The 19,277-nt window shown below is 37.3% G+C and overlaps 1 protein-coding gene across 1 annotated transcript in view; it reads left to right on the top strand.

The window, feature by feature from the left end:
* NECAB1 (N-terminal EF-hand calcium binding protein 1) overlaps positions 1–19,277 on the top strand; it is a 250,392-nt gene that overhangs the window by 127,956 nt on the left and 103,159 nt on the right. Inside the window, exon 5 of the mRNA XM_082601744.1 lies at positions 624–721. Coding sequence (XP_082457870.1) covers positions 624–721 — 98 coding nt within the window. The remainder of the gene's footprint in view (positions 1–623; positions 722–19,277) is intronic.

Below are 19,277 nucleotides of genomic sequence, written 5' to 3'. Positions count from 1 at the left end.
ATCTCTCCATTTTGCCCTCTGCACCCCTATTGCTGTGCTCTTCTCCGTGGCTCCAAAGCTTCTCCCCCACCACCCCTAACTCTGCCCATGAAGGGGCTTCCTAGTGTGTGGAAACTTTTCCTCCTTCACAGCTCCCTCCCAGAGGTGTAGGTCCCATCCCTATTCTTTTGTCTCTATTTTCTCTTTTTTCTTTTGCCCTACCCAGGTACATGGGTAGTTTCTTGTGTTTTGGGAAGTCTGAAGTCTTCTGCCGGTGTTCAGTAGGTGTTCTGTAAGAGTTGTTCCACATGTAGATGTATTTTTGATGTATTTGTGCGGAGGAAGGTGGTCTCCATGTCTTACTTCTCTGCCATCTTGAAGGTCTCTCGGAACAACTTTTTATTGAATCAGTTGTGTATGTAAATCCAGCTTCATTTTTTCCCTATTTTTGTAAGATAAAAAGAATAATCGTAACCCTCCAGGTTTTTTTTTTCTTTTTTAATGAAAGTATATTGACTCTTTAGTTAGTCTCATTTGAAAATTTGTCAGTTTTATTCATTTATTGTGTAAATCTTCATCTGATATTTTGTTTTATCATTACCTAAAGGCAAACATGTATTTATTTCAATATTTTTACTTTTCAGAATATTTTTCTCAGCATTTGGGCGAGTATGAGAATGTACTAACAGCACTTGAAGATTTAAATCTTTCCATCCTGAAGGCAATGGGAAAAACAAAAAGAGTAAGGAAATTTGATTATTGTCTATAAAATCTCTTCAAAATTATCTTTCTTTTGAAAATCATAACTAGTTCCTAATGTATCATAGAAGTATAGATTTGTTTTTATCACTGATAAGTTATTTTTTGATATAAATGAGCTATTTTATTCATTCACAATGCAATTACAAAACACTTACCAGATGCCAGATACTGTGCTTCATGCTAAGGATACAAAGAGCTGTTCAAATGGCTCTTATTCTGATGGGGAGATAAGTGTGTAAATAAGTGATTACAACATAGCACAACAGAGAGAATTACAAGATAGAATACCTTATTCATGCTGGAGGAGATGACATCTGAGCAATTTGAATTAAAAGAAATAGTTATAACTAGGTCAAGGAGAACCAGATACAAGTAACACCAGGTACAAATGCCCTCTGTCAGGAGGGACACAGGACATTCTAGGAATTGAAGATGGCCAATAAGGCTAAAATAGAGAAAATCCAAGAGTGGCAATGTGTGAGGTAAAACTGGTGTTGTAGGGAGGGGTCGCATATTTCACAATGTTGCTGCTAAACCTAAAGATTTAGACTTGTATCCTTAATGCAAATAAATTAGTCATTTTAAAAAGAGGTATGAAAACTCATGTAGTCTTTTGAAAAGACTGTGTAAGAATTAGCTTGGGATTAGGGTGGAGATTGTGGTAGAATAGAATTAAGAAGATGAGTAGGAGGCTAGCTCACTAATCCAGATGAGAGGTGTTGGTAGTTTGGCAGTACTGGCAGAACAAATGGAGAAACATAAGTGAATTGTATATATATTTGAGATCCCGTCAATAGAATTTGGAGAAGGATTGAATATGCAGACTGGGAGGGAAGGAATTCTCAAGAATAAATCTTAGTTTTCAGCTTGTGCTCCTGGACAGTGGCACTATCTAGACAGAGAATGCTAAAAGAGGACCAAGTTTAATGAGATAAGATCATAAGTTATTTTTTAGACATATTGGATCTAAACTACATTTGAGACATCTAAGGAAAGTCAAATAAGCCATTGGATACATAGATCTAGACCTGAGAAATGAAGTCTAGACTGGAGATATATAATATGTGAACTGTTTGTGGTTAGGCAAAGAACTTGAGTGATATGTCATCTGAAGAGAGACTATAAAGTAAAAAGAGGAGGGAACCTAACACTGAGCTTTAAGGAACTTCAGCTTTAATGGTGAGTAGAGGGGAAAGAGCTAGCAAGAGTGTCTGAGATGGAATGGGAAGAAAGGTAGGAGGAAAGACAGGAGAGTATAGTGTCCAGAGTTGAAGAAGAGAGTTTCATAAAGTAGGAGGTGGACAATAGTGTTGACTTCTATGAAGAGGTCAAGAGAGATGAGAATTAAGATTTCCACTATCAGTAATTCAAAAAAGACATTTTAGCATATAGAGTGCATAACAAGAAATTTAAAAAATTAAGGAATATACAGAATTTCTGGATAAAGACACCACAGATTAATACATACAAGTAGTTCAGCTTGCTCTTGAAGCTCCATGAAAAAGACTGAAATTAGATTTTTAATGGGGAAATTTATAGCAGCAAAATTTGGAAACTGAAAAGCAAATGGGCAACCAATAGTTGATAAAAGACCTGAGATATTTGACTGCTTGATCTGGACTGAGCAAAAGGAGAAAACCACCAACTTGAGTTGTAGAAAGGCTGAGGAATTGGTGTCACTAGTAGCCACTGGGAAACAAGGGGAATAGTAGGGCTAAAACAAGGTGACCTATTCGAAATTTGAGTAGGAAGTAGTTAGATTCCCCCATCCCCTGTTCTTCTCTACCCAGATAAGCAACTGCGTCTTTATCAATCCAGGTAGAAAACATACTCTTGTTCTCTGAAAAGGTAAAGGAGAACCCTGAGGTGGTGTCAGTGATAGCTGAGGGATTAAATAAAAGTTTATATACTGCATGAAAAGACATCCAGCTCTTTTCCATAACTTAACTCCGAGTGTGGCAACCAGACATATATCCTCCTGACAGAAAGAAGAGGTTGTCTCTGAGAAGTCTAACCAATACAAGAGAAAAGTCCTACGAATCCTCCAGTAATGGAGCTTGGCCTGATCTCTCCTTCCATTGTATAATCAGCTTGTTTTTATCCCTTCCCTAAATATGCAGTCAGCCAAGTGTCATCAAACTTCTTACAGGAAAGAAAGAGTCCAAAACAAACTGAAAAAGAAAGAGGGAGGGAGGGACTAAGACAGCATTCTATGCAGGAAGATGAAAACTTCAAGGTAATGTCCTCAGCCTCTTTCAAGAGATAAGAGAAGATATAGCATCCATGAAGCAAGAATAGTATGACAAACAGTGGGCAACCAGAAAATAAGAAAGTGCTTTTGGAAATTTAAACAAGAGAGCAGAAATAAAGACTTAACAGAATTTTGGAAAATAAAGTTTAAAAAGTCTGCCAAAAAGTAAAGCAAAATAGTAGATGAAAAAATGGAATATCAGTCTAGGATCTCCTATATCCAAACAACAAATCTCAGAAAAAGAAAACAGGAAAATGAAATCTAAATACATTTTATCTTGACCTCTTCAGGAACATTTGGAAACTGTATAAAATTTTATCCCTTGGGACCTTATCTCCAGAAATGGTAATTTTTAAAACCTCTGCTTGATATGGCTGGCTTCTCTTTGTTTAGATCTTATCTTAAGTACAATGTTCTCATAAAGGTCTTCTCTGACCATCTTATCTAAGAGAGTCTTAGATAAGACTGTCTTTTTAGAGTAACTCATTTCCTTGCTGGCAATTATTAGCATGAGTAACTATATATTTTTTTTTGTTTATTTGCTGTCTATAAGGAGGGAGAAAGGCAGTGTCTTTTTTGAATACCCAGAGTCTAGCAATTGAAATGAACCTGTAATTAAAATGAACTCAATAAAAATGTATTGATTGGCTAAATAATTGGTGAAGTAGATATTCATACAGCTCCAAAGGCTAAATAATTTTGCTCCTAAAAGAAAAATAGTTCCTAAGTTCATTTAGGAAGCTTTCAAATTTCTACTTAATCAAGGATAAGCTCCTTGATTTAAAAAAAAAAGAAAGAAAATCAGAAATAGTCAAAAATAAAATTAGAAAGGTTACTTGCATGATATCTCAAAATGAGTGAAACACAGGAGTTTTGACATTTTTCAAGCCACTGTTAAACTGACATTTTCTCCATACTGTCTAGCACAAAGAACCCTTCTGACTGAGACTCTCTTTTGAGAGTCCTTATATATTTTTACCCAGATGAAAAGTCCTGTCTCAGTAGGAAGGGCTGACTGTTCTAAGTTTTTAAGAAAAATAAAATACAAGCCATTTGTGGTCTATCTTCACTGGCAATACATTTGCCTGCTGCGTGAGAGAATGGACAAAATGGGTTCCATCTACTTAACTTAAATTCCAGGAGGTAACTCAGGACAGATATAATCTGTTAACATTATTTTCCCTTCTTCCTCCTCCTCCTTTAACCCCAGCCCTTCAATACATCCTTAAAGAGTTACCTGGATTATTTTACTTTGCTTATTTTTTTAGAACAAGCACCACAGGTCAAGTTTCAAATGGTCTTGAAAGCCTTGAATGTAGCTAAAACCAGAACTTCCTGAATTTGAATTACACACACACACACACACACACACACACACACACACACACGCAAATTGGATTTGTCAATTTGTTTTTCTTCTTTCTATAGTGGGGTGATAAGTAACTTATACCAATGTGATGTGCTTGTAATCTCAAAGCACATGTAGAATTCTGTTGTTTAAGCTAAAATATAAATGGGATATCCTTAAGGCTTATTAGTAAGGCTTAAAAGGAGATTATAATAATCTAAAATGAAGAATGGTGTTCTTAAAATAATTATTTAGGGTGTGATGGTCACATTGCTGAGTGAAGCTACATCTATATATAAAGTGCATATTTATACTATTTAGTTTTCTCCTAAAAGTTATTTTTCAAATAAGCACATCCTCCAATACATCGTCAATGATTTTAAGAAAAAATAGACTTGAGTCCTAGCATTGCTGAGCATCTGTCTCTCCCTTGCTTCTTACATCTGCCTTTGGGATCCAATTTGTTTGTCTCCCTGACATCTGTAGATGTCTTCATTTCAAACTTTCTATCTCTCCTCTATCCTTATTTCCTTACATTTAGCATCTGGGCCTCCCAGGGCTCCATAATTCTTTCACTAGTTAAAAATTATAATCATTTCATTTATGAGAAGTCTTATTATAAAGAAGAAATAGCAATAGGTCTCAGAATTCTTATCTGGGGAAAACATCATTAATTACTATTTTTATATAGGATTTATCATTATAAATTTCCCTTATTCCAGGCAGAGTATAGGTGCTGAAATACTACCGTGTATGGAATAGTGAAACCCTCTTAAGCTCATGGAAGAAACACCCTCTTAGGCTTATAGAAGTCAGGCACTTTCATTCTTCACTATAGTTTCATTACAATCCTTTCAAGTATTCATTAAAAATAAAATGAAAAATATATTCTTAGACTTCAGAGCAAGCATAGGAAAACATTTTCCAAAAAGCTTATTTGACATCCCATTTGCTCTTTAAGAAGATCTTTAGTGTAATGTGTTTAGGGAATGGGAGACAGAGATTCAGGGCATGGAAAATAGGAGAGAAATATCTTGAGGTTGCAAATTTGGCTCTATAGCAGAGAAACCCTCTGTCAGGCCTAAGCCTTAGGATTTCTTTCAAACTTGGCCAGACTTTTGCTCAGCCTGGCAAAGGGGAATCCCAGGTCCTTGGAAAGTCTGCTTCATTAAGTCATGGAGGACAGCATCTGCTAGGAGACCCAGGTCTCCTGAAGGATTCTGAAGTATTTGCTGACTTATAGAGTGAGAATCCTGGGCAGAGGAACTTGCCATCTCTGTCTGGGGAAGGAGGGGGCAGAACTGAGATCACCTGACCCAGTTCATGTGAGTATGACTTTGGGGGTAATTTAAAGGTGAGATTATGGGTAGGGTACAGACCATGGGGTGGGTATTAGTTCAGGCAAAGAACATCAACAAGGTGGTAGTTAAGAAGGTAAGGGACAGAAGCTCACAGTGAAGTCAAAGCAGGCTCAGAACTTGGATTGGCACCCACTTGGCAACCGTATCATTAGTTTTTTTCTATTGCCACAGCCCTGTCAAACTACCTGACCACTGACTTACTTCCCTGAGCCAAGTTACCAAAGTCCAATGTGTCTTCTTTCCTGTTAGTTTAAGGCTAGAGTAGCTTTGACCAAAAAGGGAATGAGAATTAACAATAAGTGCCAGCTAACATTTATATAGTGCCTTAGAGTTTTCAACATCCTTTAATACACATTATTTCATTTATTTTTTGTAACATCCTAGTGAGAAACGTTAGGCAAATGAAAATATACTTATTTCAAAAAAGTGGAAACTGAGTCACAAAGTGCTTAGTTGCTTTACTAATATCATAAATTTAGTGAGACTTAAGCCAAGTGATTTTTGTTTGAAATTTTTTGAGGTTTATGTGGCTTCATATTGAACGTATTACAAACATGTAATTCTAAGCTGTATCATGGCACAAAAAATTTCTGTTGTTAGATAAATTTGCTCTTTGAAACAATTAAACTCTTCAGAATTTGGCTGTGGATGAGCAAAGGCTGGAGACTTCCAGCTTCTCTGATAAAGTTACTTTCAATTTTGAAAGTGAACAAATAGGTGCTCAGAGCCTAGGGTAATATAAGAAGAAAGTATGTAAGAAATTATAGTCAGAAGTAGATGATAATTAAATGCTAAAATAATTAAATGCTAAAATCAAAAGATGAATGGTACATATGCAACATTCTAGACAAGGAAGTTCATATATTTAAAAATACATAGTCTAATGTCATCAGAGAAATAGATGGAGCTTTAATTGGAAAACAAGGGAAGTTACATGCCATATTTAGCTTTTTACTTGGAGAATAAATATATCCAAAAGAAAAGCTAATACACCCGACACCAATAAGCAAAAATATTGGTGGCCCTCTGAGCTCTGGGTAGATTTATAAAGGACCCAATAGCATCCAAGTAGAAGTCCAACTGATTTTTTTCCAAATAACCACCTATTTCAACGCTTTTCATTCTTTATCTACTCACTTAAAATACCACATTTACCATTTGCTATATACATATTTATACTTGAGTCTGTGTCCAAGTTAAATGTCCTGTTCCACTGAAAAAACTGTATATTCTCGGGAGACTTCCGGGTAAGATGGCGGAAGAGTAAGACGCGGAGATCACCTTCCTCCCCACGGATACAACAGAAATACAGCTACACGTGGAACAACTCCTACAGAACACCTACTGAACGCTGGCAGAAGACCCCAGACCTCCCAAAAGGCAAGAAACTCCCCACATACCTGGGTAGGGCAAAGCGGAGAGATCCGCACACAGAGGATCGGTGCCGAGCGGCACTCACCAGCCCGAGAGGCTTGTCTGCTTGCCCGCCGGGGCGCGCAGCGCTGGAAGCTGAGGCTCGGGCTTCGGTCAGAGCGCAGGGAGAGGACTGGGGCTGGCGGCGAGAACTCAGCCTGAAGGGGGCTAATGTGCCACAGCTAGCCGGGAGGGAGTCCGGGAAAACTCTGGAGCTGCCGAAGAGGCAAGAGACTTTTTCTTCCCTCTTGGTTTCCTGGTGCGCGAGGAGAGGGGATTAAGAGCGCTGCTTAAAGGGGCTCCACGGACGGGTGCGAGTCGCGACTGAAAGCGCGGAGCCCAGTGACAGGCGTGGGACGCTGGGGCTGCTGCTGCCGCCGCCAAGAAGCCTGTGTGCGAGCGCAGGTCACTGCCCACACCGCCCTTCCGGGAGCCTGTGCAGCCCGCCACTGCCGGGGTCCCGGGATCCAGGGGCCGCTTCCCTGGGAGAACGCACGGCGCGCCTCGGGCTGGTGCAACGTCACGCCGACCTCTGCCACTGCAGGCTCGCCACGCACTCCGTGCCCCTCCCTCCCTCCCGGCCTGAGTGAGCCAGAGTCCCCGAAGAGGCTGCTCCTTTAACCCTGTCCTATCTGAGCGAAGAACAGACGCGCTCCGGCGACCTACACGCAGAGGCGGGGCCAAATCCAAAGCTGAGACCCAGGAGCTGTGAGAACAAAGAAGAGAAAGGGAAACCTCTCCCAGCAGCCTCAGAAGCAGCGGATTAAAGCTCCACAATCAACTTGATGTACCCTGCATCTGTGGAATACATGAATAGACAACACATCATCCCAAATTGAGGAGCCCGGAGTCAGTGCTGTGCCTCTGAGGTGGGAGAGCCAACTTCAGGACACTGGTCCACAAGAGACCTCCCAGCTCCACATAATATCAAACGGCGAAAATCTTCCAGAGATCTCCATCTCAACACCAGCACCCAGCTTCACTCAACGACCAGCAGGCTACAGTGCTGGACACCCTGAGCCAAACAACTAGCAAGACAGGAACACAACGCCACCCATTAGCAGAGAGGTGGCCTAAAATCATAAAAAGTCCACAGACACCCCAAAACACACCACCAGACGTGGACCTGCCCACCAGAAAGACAAGATCCAGCCTCATCCACCAGAACACAGGCACTAGTCCCCTCCACCAGGAAGCCTACACAACCCACTAAACCAACCTTAGCCACTGGGGACAGACACCAAAAACAACAGGAACTACGAACCTGCAGCCTGCAAAAAGGAGACCCCAAACACAGTAACATAAGCAAAATGAGAAGACAGAAAAACACACAGCAGGAGAAGGAGCAAGATAAAAACCCACCAAACCTAACAACTGAAGAGGTAATAGGCACTCTACCTGAAAAAGAATTCAGAATAATGATGGTAAAGATGATCCAAGATTCTATTTCCCAGATCCAAAATCTTGGAAATAGAATAGACAAAATGCAAGAAACAGTTAACAAGGACCTAGAAGAACTAAAGATGAATCAAGCATCGATTAAAAACACAATAAATGAATTAAAAAATACTCTAGATGGGATCAATAGCAGAATAACTGAGGCAGAAGAACGGATAAGTGAGGTGGAAGATAAAATAGTGGAAATAACTGCTGCAGAGCAAAATAAAGAAAAAAGAATGAAAAGAACAGAGGACAGTCTCAGAGACCTCTGGGACAACATTAAACGCACCAACATTCGAATTATAGGGGTTCCAGAAGAAGAAGAGAAAAAGAAAGGGACTGAGAAAATATTTGAAGAGATTATAGTTGAAAACTTCCCTAATATGGGAAAGGAAATAGTTAATCAAGTCCAGGAGGCACAGAGAGTCCCATACAGAATAAATCCAAGGAGAAATACGCCAAGACACATATTAATCAAACTGTCAAAAATTAAACACAAAGAAATCATATTAAAAGCAGCAAGGCAAAAACAACAAATAACACACAAGGGAATCCCCATCAGGATAACAGCTGATCTCTCAGCAGAAACTCTACAAGCCAGGAGGGAGTGGCAGGACATACTTAAAGTGATGAAGGAGAAAAACCTGCAACCAAGATTACTCTACCAAGCAAGGATCTCATTCAGATTTGATGGAGAAATTAAAACGTTTACAGACAAGCAAAAGCTGAGAGAGTTCAGCATCACCAAACCAGCTTTACAACAAATGCTAAAGGAACTTCTCTAGGCAAGAAACACAACAGAAGTAAAAGACCTACAATAATGAACCCAAAACAATTAAGAAAATGGGAATAGGAACATACATATCGATAATTACCTTAAATGTAAATGGACTAAATGCTCCCACCAAAAGACACAGAGTGGCTGAATGGATACAAAAACAAGACCCATCTATATGCTGTCTACAAGAGACCCACTTCAGACCTAGAGACACATACAGACTGAAAGTAAGGGGATGGAAAAAGATATTCCATGCAAATGGAAATCAAAAGAAAGCTGGAGTAGCAATTCTCATATCAGACAAAATAGACTTTAAAATAAGGACTACTAGAAGAGACAAAGAAGGACACTACATAATGATCAAGGGATCGATCCAAGAAGAAGATATAACAATTGTAAATATTTATGCACCCAACATAGGAGCACCTCAATACATAAGGCAAATACTAACAGCCATAAAAGGAGAAATCGACAGTAACACAATCATAGTAGGGGACTTTAACACCCCACTTTCACCAATGGACAGATCATCCAAAATGAAAATAAATAAGGAAACACAAGCTTTAAATGATACATTAAACAAGATGGACTTAATTGATATTTATAGGACATTCCATCCAAAAACAACAGAATACACATTTTTCTCAAGTGCTCATGGAACATTCTCCAGGATAGATCATATCTTGGGTCACAAATCAAGCCTTGGTAAATTTAAGAAAATTGAAATTGTATCAAGTATCTTTTCCGACCACAATGCTATGAGACTAGATATCAATTACAGGAAAAGAGCTGTAAAAAATACAAACACATGGAGGCTAAACAATACACTACTTAATAACGAAGTGATCACTGAAGAAATCAAAGAGGAAATTAAAAAATACCTAGAAACAAATGACAATGGAGACACGACGACCCAAAACCTATGGGATGCAGCAAAAGCAGTTCTAAGAGGGAAGTTTATAGCAATACAATCCCACCTTAAGAAACAGGAAACATCTCGAATAAACAACCTAACCTTGCACCTAAAGCAATTAGAGAAAGAAGAACAAAAACATCCCAAAGTTAGCAGAAGGAAAGAAATCATAAAAATCAGTTCAGAAATAAATGAAAAAGAAATGAAGGAAACGATAGCAAAGATCAATAAAACTAAAAGCTGGTTCTTTGAGAAGATAAACAAAATTGATAAACCATTAGCCAGACTCATCAAGAAAAAAAGGGAGAAGACTCAAATCAATAGAATTAGAAATGAAAAAGGAGAAGTAACAACTGACACTACAGAAATACAAAAGATCATGAGAGATTACTATAAGCAACTCTATGCCAATAAAATGGACAACCTGGAAGAAATGGACAAATTCTTAGAAATGCACAACCTGCCAAGACTGAATCAGGAAGAAATAGAAAATATGAACAGACCAATCACAAGCACTGAAATTGAAACTGTGATAAAAAATCTTCCAACAAACAAAAGCCCAGGACCAGATGGCTTCACAGGCGAATTCTATCAAGCATTTAGAGAAGAGCTAACACCTATCCTTCTGAAACTCTTCCAAAATATAGCAGAGGGAGGAACACTCCCAAACTCATTCTACGAGGCCACCATCACCTTGATACCAAAACCAGGCAAGGATGTCACAAAGAAAGAAAACCACAGGCCAATATCACTGATGAACATAGATGCAAAAATCCTCAACAAACTACTAGCAAACAGAATCCAACAGCACATTAAAAGGATCATACACCATGATCAAGTGGGGTTTATTCCAGGAATGCAAGGATTCTTTAATATACGCAAATCAATCAACGTGATACACCATATTAACAAATTGAAGGAGAAAAACCATATGATCATCTCAATAGATGCAGAGAAAGCTTTTGACAAAATTCAACACCCATTTATGATAAAAACCCTGCAGAAAGTAGGCATAGAGGGAACTTTCCTCAACATAATAAAGGCCATATATGACAAACCCACAGCCAGCATCGTCCTCAATGGTGAAAAACTGAAACCATTTCCACTAAGATCAGGAACTAGACAAGGTTGCCCACTTTCACCACTCTTATTCAACATAGTTTTGGAAGTTTTAGCCACAGCAATCAGAGAAGAAAAGGAAATAAAAGGAATCCAAATTGGAAAAGAAGAAGTAAAGCTGTCACTGTTTGCAGATGACATGATACTATACATAGAGAATCCTAAAGATGCTACCAGAAAACTACTAGAGTTAATCAATGAATTTGGTAAAGTTGCAGGATACAAAATTAATGCACAGAAATCTCTGGCATTCCTATATGCTGATGATGAAAAATCTGAAAGTGAAATCAAGGAAACACTCCCATTTACCATTGCAACAAAAAGAATAAAATATCTAGGAATAAACCTACCTAAGGAGACAAAAGACCTGTATGCAGAAAATTATAAGACACTGATGAAAGAAATTAAAGATGATACAAATAGATGGAGAGATGTACCATGTTCTTGGATTGGAAGAATCAACATTGTGAAAATGACTCTACTACCCAAAGCAATCTACAGGTTCAATGCAATCCCTATCAAACTACCACTGGCATTTTTCACAGAACTAGAACAAAAAATTTCACAATTTGTATGGAAACACAAAAGACCCCGAATAGCCAAAGCAATCTTGAGAACGAAAAATGGAGCTGGAGGAATCAGGCTCCCTGACTTCAGACTATACTACAAAGCTACAGTAATCAAGACAGTATGGTACTGGCACAAAAACAGAAAGATAGATCAATGGAACAGGATAGAAAGCCCAGAGTTAAACCCACGGACATATGGTCACCTTATCTTTGATAAAGGAGGCAGGAATGTACAGTGGAGAAAGGACAGTCTCTTCAATAAGCGGTGCTGGGAAAACTGGATAGGGACATGTAAAAGTATGAGATTAGATCACTCCCTAACACCATACACAAAAATAAGCTCAAAATGGATTAAAGACCTAAATGTAAGGCCAGACACTATCAAACTCTTAGAGGAAAACATAGGCAGAACACTCTATGACATAAATCACAGCAAGATCCTTTTTGACCCACCTCCTAGAGAAATGGAAATAAAGACAAAAATAAACACATGGGACCTAATGAAACTTAAAAGCTTTTGCACAGCAAAGGAAACCATAAACAAGACCAAAAGACAACCCTCAGAATGGGAGAAAATATTTGCAAATGAAGCAACTGACAAAGGATTAATCTCCAAAATTTATAAGCAGCTCATGCAGCTCAATAACAAAAAAACAAACAACCCAATCCAAAAATGGGCAGAAGACCTAAATAGACATTTCTCCACAGAAGATATACAGACTGCCAACAAACACATGAAAGGATGCTCAACATCTTTACTCATTAGAGAAATGCAAATCAAAACTACAATGAGGGCTTCTCTGGTGGCGCAGTGGTTGAGAGTCCGCCTGCCGATGCAGGGGACACGGGTTCGTGCCCTGGTCCGGGAAGATCCCACATGCCGCGGAGCAGCTAGGCCCGTGAGCCATGGCCGCTGAGCCTGCGCATCCAGAGCCTGTGCTTCGCAACGGGAGAGGCCACAACAGTGAGAGGCCCGCGTACCACAAAAAAAAAAAAAAAAAAAAAAAAAAAAAAAAAACTACAATGAGATATCATCTCACACCAGTCAGAATGGCCATCATCAAAAAATCTAGAAACAATAAATGCTGGAGAGGGTGTGGAAAAAAGAGAACACTCTTGCACTGCTGGTGGGAATGTGAATTGGTACAGCCGCTATGGAGAACGGTATGGAGGTTCCTTAAAAAACTACAAATAGAACTACCATATGACCCAGCAATCCCACTACTGGGCATATACCCTGAGAAAACCATAATTCAAAAAGAGACATGTACCAAAATGTTCATAGCAGCCCTATTTACAATAGCCCGGAGATGGAAACAACCTAAGTGTCCATCATCGGATGAATGGATAAAGAAGATGTGGCACATATATACAATGGAATATTACTCAGCCATAAAAAGAAATGAAATTGAGCTATTTGTAATGAGGTGGATAGACCTAGAGTCTGTCATACAGAGTGAAGTAAGTCAGAAAGAGAAAGACAAATACTGTATGCTAACACATATATATGGAATTTAAGAAAAAAAAAATGTCATGAAGAACCTAGGGGTAAGACAGGAATAAAGACACAGACCTACTAGAGAATGGACTTGAGGATATGGGGAGGGGGAAGGGTAAGCTGTGACAAAGTGAAAGAGCGGCATGGACATATATACACTACCAAACGTAAGGTAGATAGCTAGTGGGAAGCAGCCGCATAGCACAGGGAGATCAGCTTGGTGCCTTGTGACCGCCTGGAGGGGTGGGATAGGGAGGGTGGGAGGGAGACGCAAATGGGAGGGGATATGGAAACATATGTATATGTATAACTGATTAAATTTGTTATAAAGCAAAAAAATAAAATAAAATAAAATAAAATAAACAAAACAAACAAAAAACAAAAAAACAAAAAGAGAAATACTGTATGATCCCCTTATATGAAAAAAAAAAAAACTGTATATTCTCGTTTTATTAACACATTGAATTCTTGCTTGAATACTTGGGGATATTTGAAAATGTGAAAGTGCAAGTCTACCCTGGTTGCTCTTCTTTACCAAACAATTGTCTTTTTTTGGTTTGTTTTGCCATTATATAAGTTTTATATTGTTTTTTTCCAATTCTAAGGAAAAATTCCATGGGAATTTTTATTGGATTTGCATTCCTTTTGTAAAGTGATTTTGAGAGATTGTCATCTTATGCCTTCCTGCGCAGGTACATACATATTTCTTCATTTATCCAAGCTTCGTTTTAGGTCTCATTAAATGTTTTGATACTTCATATAGTTTCAAAACATGTCTTGTTCAATCAACTTATAGATATTCTATATTTTTGTCGCTTCTATAAATGGTCTGCCTCTCCATATTCCTACCTTTATATTGGTGGTATATTGGAAAATGATTGATTTTTTGTATATAAGTTTGGTAACTAGGTTAGCTACTATCTTGAGTAGCTGCTCCATCTGTGACAGTCTATTTATCTTCATTAACTGATATTACAGGCTTGAACACTGAGATCCATTGTCACTTAGTGAAAGGACTAACCTATCTCATCTGTCTTCCAGAGAAATCTAACCAGTCACTACACTGTCTTGAGCTTTCTGGCTCACTGTATACCATTTTTCTAATCTGAACTTTAAAGCTTCACTTTATGCCTATTTTTATCATGTAAAGTTTCAAAATCTTCTTCAGTGTCACAAGACCATAATAAGTGTGACTCTACATTTAAAATCTTATATCTTAGTGGAACAAGTTAATTTCCCAGATTATCAAATAAAGCTTTAAAATGGTTTCACAAAATACTACAAATACAAACTTGTAGAAAACATAAATAGATTCTTTATATTTTTATTGGAAGAGGAAAAACAAATAATAAAACAGTGAACAAATAACATATTTAATAAACTGCTAATGCATTAATATAGGCTATGAATAAACTTGATGTTCAAGAACAATAGTCAAATAAAACTTCAGTGGGTGGAGGTGAGACTTAAGCAAGAAAGTGAGAATGGGCAGGACTTTAATAGAGAAAGAAGCTAGAAGAGCCTGCACGTCTTTGACCTTTTAAGTAGGCAGTTTGAGAGCCTGGTTTTGCCAAAGGCCTTCATTCATGTCCACAAGAGGCTATGGTTTATCAGTGGATAGGGTCTAGTTATGTTGACTGCAATTTGTTACCTTTTACCTTATTTACTGTTTCCTGAATGAGTATGTAAACAGCAAGCAGTGATCTTGCATATAATCTTGAGTTGAGAGGACTTGAAAAAAACAACTCAACAAATTCCTAGAACTGTGACAGTTAGAGGCTCCAGGTAAATCTCTGGTGTAATCCAATGCCATAGGGATCCTTATAAATAATCCCTTTTTTCATGATCGTTTTTTATTTTTAGACAATCCTACCAATCCTTTCAACTCTACTCCCTTTCTTTCACCAAACCAGAAAAAAGATATGGTGAGAAATTATTGTATTTTGTTTCATGTACTTCTTATAGTTTTGGAGTTGTTTATTTCCTTCATGGGAATCTTTTAAGTTTATCTTTATTAAATCGCTGACTGGAACACTTATGTTCTTAATAGAAGTTGGGAGTTAATTTTCTGCCTAACGAAGTAATGAGTACAAAGTATACTACTTTATTTAAACAGAAAAGGAGGTTTGCTTAAGGATATATCTCTGAACTACAGTTGCATTCATGAAGTAATAGCCTTATTTCTGAGGAACTGATATTTGAAATGTTCAAAGATAGATAAGGTAAAGAGAAATTAATACAAACATTTTTAGGGGATACACAGCTCAGCATGTGATTCCTTCTGTCATGAGAGTAAAATTTGATATGACTCATTTCTTTTGCTTAAAGTGTAAAAGTGCAGAGGGAGAGATTAAAACTTGGTCTGTGTTGTATTTCTCAGATCCAACAGGCATCAGTTATTATCATGTTGAAGTTGTTCTTTCCCTTTCCTGTTTGCTATTGCATACAAAAAATGTTAAATATTATTTGAAGAATATTTACTTTTTCCAAAGTCGTTATTTGAATAGTATATTCAAAAACAAAATAAATATGTAGTACATTATTCCTGTGCTTCCTGTGTGGCTACAAGGTAATAAAGCTCATGGCCACATAGTGTTGTATGATGTCCCCTTTGGAATGATTTATTTAGTGATCTGACAGTTGTGTACTAGCATATTCCCTGTAGCTCTAATGGCCCTATAGTGCTGTAGCATGGTCTGAGGTCTCTGGTGTGGTTCAAAAGTGACACACTCTTAGAGTTTCTTTGAACTTGGACAGTATTCAGTTTGAATTTCTGTTATAGATCATATTTACTTTTCAAGACATTCACTAGCCCTGTAAGTGGCGTGACTTCTGACAGTATGGGAAGGAGTTTGTTTTCATTAACTTTACACATATGTGTCTGAATACTAGCTGTGTGTTTTTACTCTGTGAGATTGAATGTCTATTCAGGCAACCTTTTAGCTTTTCTTTTTAAACCAGAATAATAATAATAAAGCTAACATTTATTGAGCAATTACAACTTATCAAAGACTATGCCAACACTTTTAGTTTAATATCTTATTTAATTCTAATATTTTATTAGGTAGGTTCTGCTTTATTCGTGTAGTGAATAATGAAACTGAGGAAAAAACTTTTAGGTCATACAGCTAAGATGTAGACAATAATCACAAAACTGATGCCTTATGAATTTCTTCGTAGCTTTCTTGGCTTGAATCTACCATGGTTTCTAGTCAATTTCTTGAAAAGATGCCAAAAAAACCATGATTGGTTAGAGAGAAAAGAAAAAATGTTTTAAGACTTGTTAGTTATAACAGTTATCTACTGCTGTGTAACAAAAATTTTCCCTAAATTACCAGTTATTTCATGCAGTTTTTGAGGGTCAGGAATTCAAGAGTTGCTTAACTGGGTGATTCTGACTCAGAGCTTATAGTCAAGATTTGAGTAGAGACTGCAACCATCTTCAGGAGCTTGAAGAACTGCTTCTGAACATCTGTTGGCATATTCAGAGGGAATTCAGTCAGTCATGTAGCTTTAGCTCCTCATCATGTGAGCCTCTCCTTAATGCAGCTCATATGACATGGCAGCTGGCTTTCTCCAGAGCAAGACCCAAAAAGAGGAAAAGACAAAGACAGTCAGGCAAACAGACATACAGAGAGAGATTAAGATGAGAGAGAGACTATGATTATAATATAACCTTGGCGGTAACATCCTATCACTTTTACCACATTCTGTTCATTAGGAGCAAGTCATTAAATCTAGCCCTCCTCAAGGGGAGGAGAATTAAACTCCACTTATTCAAAGGAAAGATATCATAGAGTATGTGTACATATCGTTAAAACCACTGTAATAGTTAACTTTTAACTGTGTTTGTGTGTGTGTGTGTTGAGATGGAGTGGTGAAAGGGAATCTTTACCTGTTTTTTTCCTCTGTTAATATTTGCCTCCATTAAAAGAAACCAAATTGATTTTTTAAAACCGACATACATGTCCATTCCTCATCTTAGTTGAGTATTAATAATGCTGAAAGATAGTGAGAATCAATTATGTTTTTAGAACTGTGCCTCAAGCCACATATACAAATGTATGTATGATGAAATAGGTATCAAAAGAGCCAAAACATGCATAAGAAGAGAGGAAATACATGTTTATGTGTTTGAGTTAATATTAAAGATGACTAGTCTAAAATAAGCTTTTAAGGAACTACTTCATAAGTACCAGCTTTCAAAGAGTGTTTCAGTTTTTCTTTTAATAACTGAAAATCCATGACTTTTAGGAATGACTCCATTCAGTCACTCATTCAGCAGAAATGCTGTACTAGGAAGTTGAAAGGAATTTAAGTTTTACCACACAATGTCCTCAAGAGGCTTACCATAGAGTAGAATGGGTAATGCAGGACTGTCTGTAATGCAAAACTTTGACAGATTTGATAAGAATGGTTCAAACCACGTGGTAAGAATAGAAAATAGGAATGCATCTCTTTGTCCAGCTAATCTGGAAAGTTACCAAGGAGTGAATGGCATTTCAGCTGAACTTCAAAGAACAGAAATCTCTGTCTATGGGTAGAGATTGCTGGAGTAATAGTGGGAATGGAATTCACTTTCAGGAAAACAAATAACATAAGCAAATGTGTGAGAAACAGTGTATTTTCATGGAAATACAGGGAATCATGCATGTTTGAAGCATAAGGCTATTTTGGTTGCTAGTGGGTTTTCAGGCTGAAAGCCAAACTGGTTGAAAATTTAGTTTAATTGTTAAGCAGAGAAGGGACATTGAAAATTTAACAGAGGGAATATTCAGTACAGTGGAGGTCAATTAAGAGAGCTCTTACTTCTCTTGTATATATTTATTTGGTTTCCCAGCTGTAACCTCTAAATTCAGGATATTTACTCCAGTCATAGTATTGATTTTTATTCTTTTAAAGAAAAGTTACTGTGTCCATTCTGCCATTTTGTGTATATTTTTGTGTATGTGAATTTAGGTGATTTTTATGAATTCTACAGCTTTTTCAACAAGAATTACATATCCACACAGAAAAAAATATAATGCAACTATTTTAAAAAATAACTATTTTTAAAAAGTGTTATTCTTGATCTGATTTTTTTTTTGGTTGTTAACAGTAAAATGAATTAAGACAAGGTTGCCAGCACTGTTTTCCTATTTGGATATATTTTTGTGTACTCCAAAAGTAGTGGATAAAGACCAAGAATTTTTGGCTTATAACAGCAAACAGTTATGCAAAATGTTCAGAAAATATTTATGTGAGGATTTTTCTTTCTTTTCTCAGGAATATCAAAATATGTAAGTGATCATTCTTTCTTCCTCACATGGTCATATCATTTTTCTATATTACTCTGAAAATCAGTATCTCAATTACATGAAATGTGGGTAGGTGAGGGAGTAACTCACAGGTATTATCTCTATTAAAGCAGAGAAGTGCATTCTGATTTGCCTTAAGATTCAGTCAAATATGGGTAATAATAACAATCTTATTGTAGTAAACATGTGTTAGCATCATGACTTCTATCTTAAGAAAAACATTATATCACTAAATATCACACCTATCAAATTTTCTTTGTAATATATACAATATTTAAAATGACATTATAACAATAAAAATATTTTTTAAATGAAAAAAAATCACCCATATGACTAACACTCAAATAAAAGGGTTAATTTCAAATTTGTATCCCCTTCAGTTCTGTGTCACCCTCTACTCTTTCTTTTATCCCCTGTGGTAGAATCAATCACCTAGTCCCAATGATTTAATCTCCTTAATATTGTTCACATCCTCCTCTTTCAACCCACTGTCTGGACCATGGTCGGCAGAGTTGCCATGATTCTAACTGGAATTATTTGCCACAGACA

The sequence above is a fragment of the Mesoplodon mirus genome (assembly GCF_964341445.2).
Source record: "Mesoplodon mirus genome assembly, chromosome: 16".
NCBI classification, from domain to species: domain Eukaryota; kingdom Metazoa; phylum Chordata; class Mammalia; order Artiodactyla; family Ziphiidae; genus Mesoplodon; species Mesoplodon mirus.
Note: the sequence above shows the minus strand (reverse complement) of the source record. Positions and strands in the feature narration are given on the sequence as shown.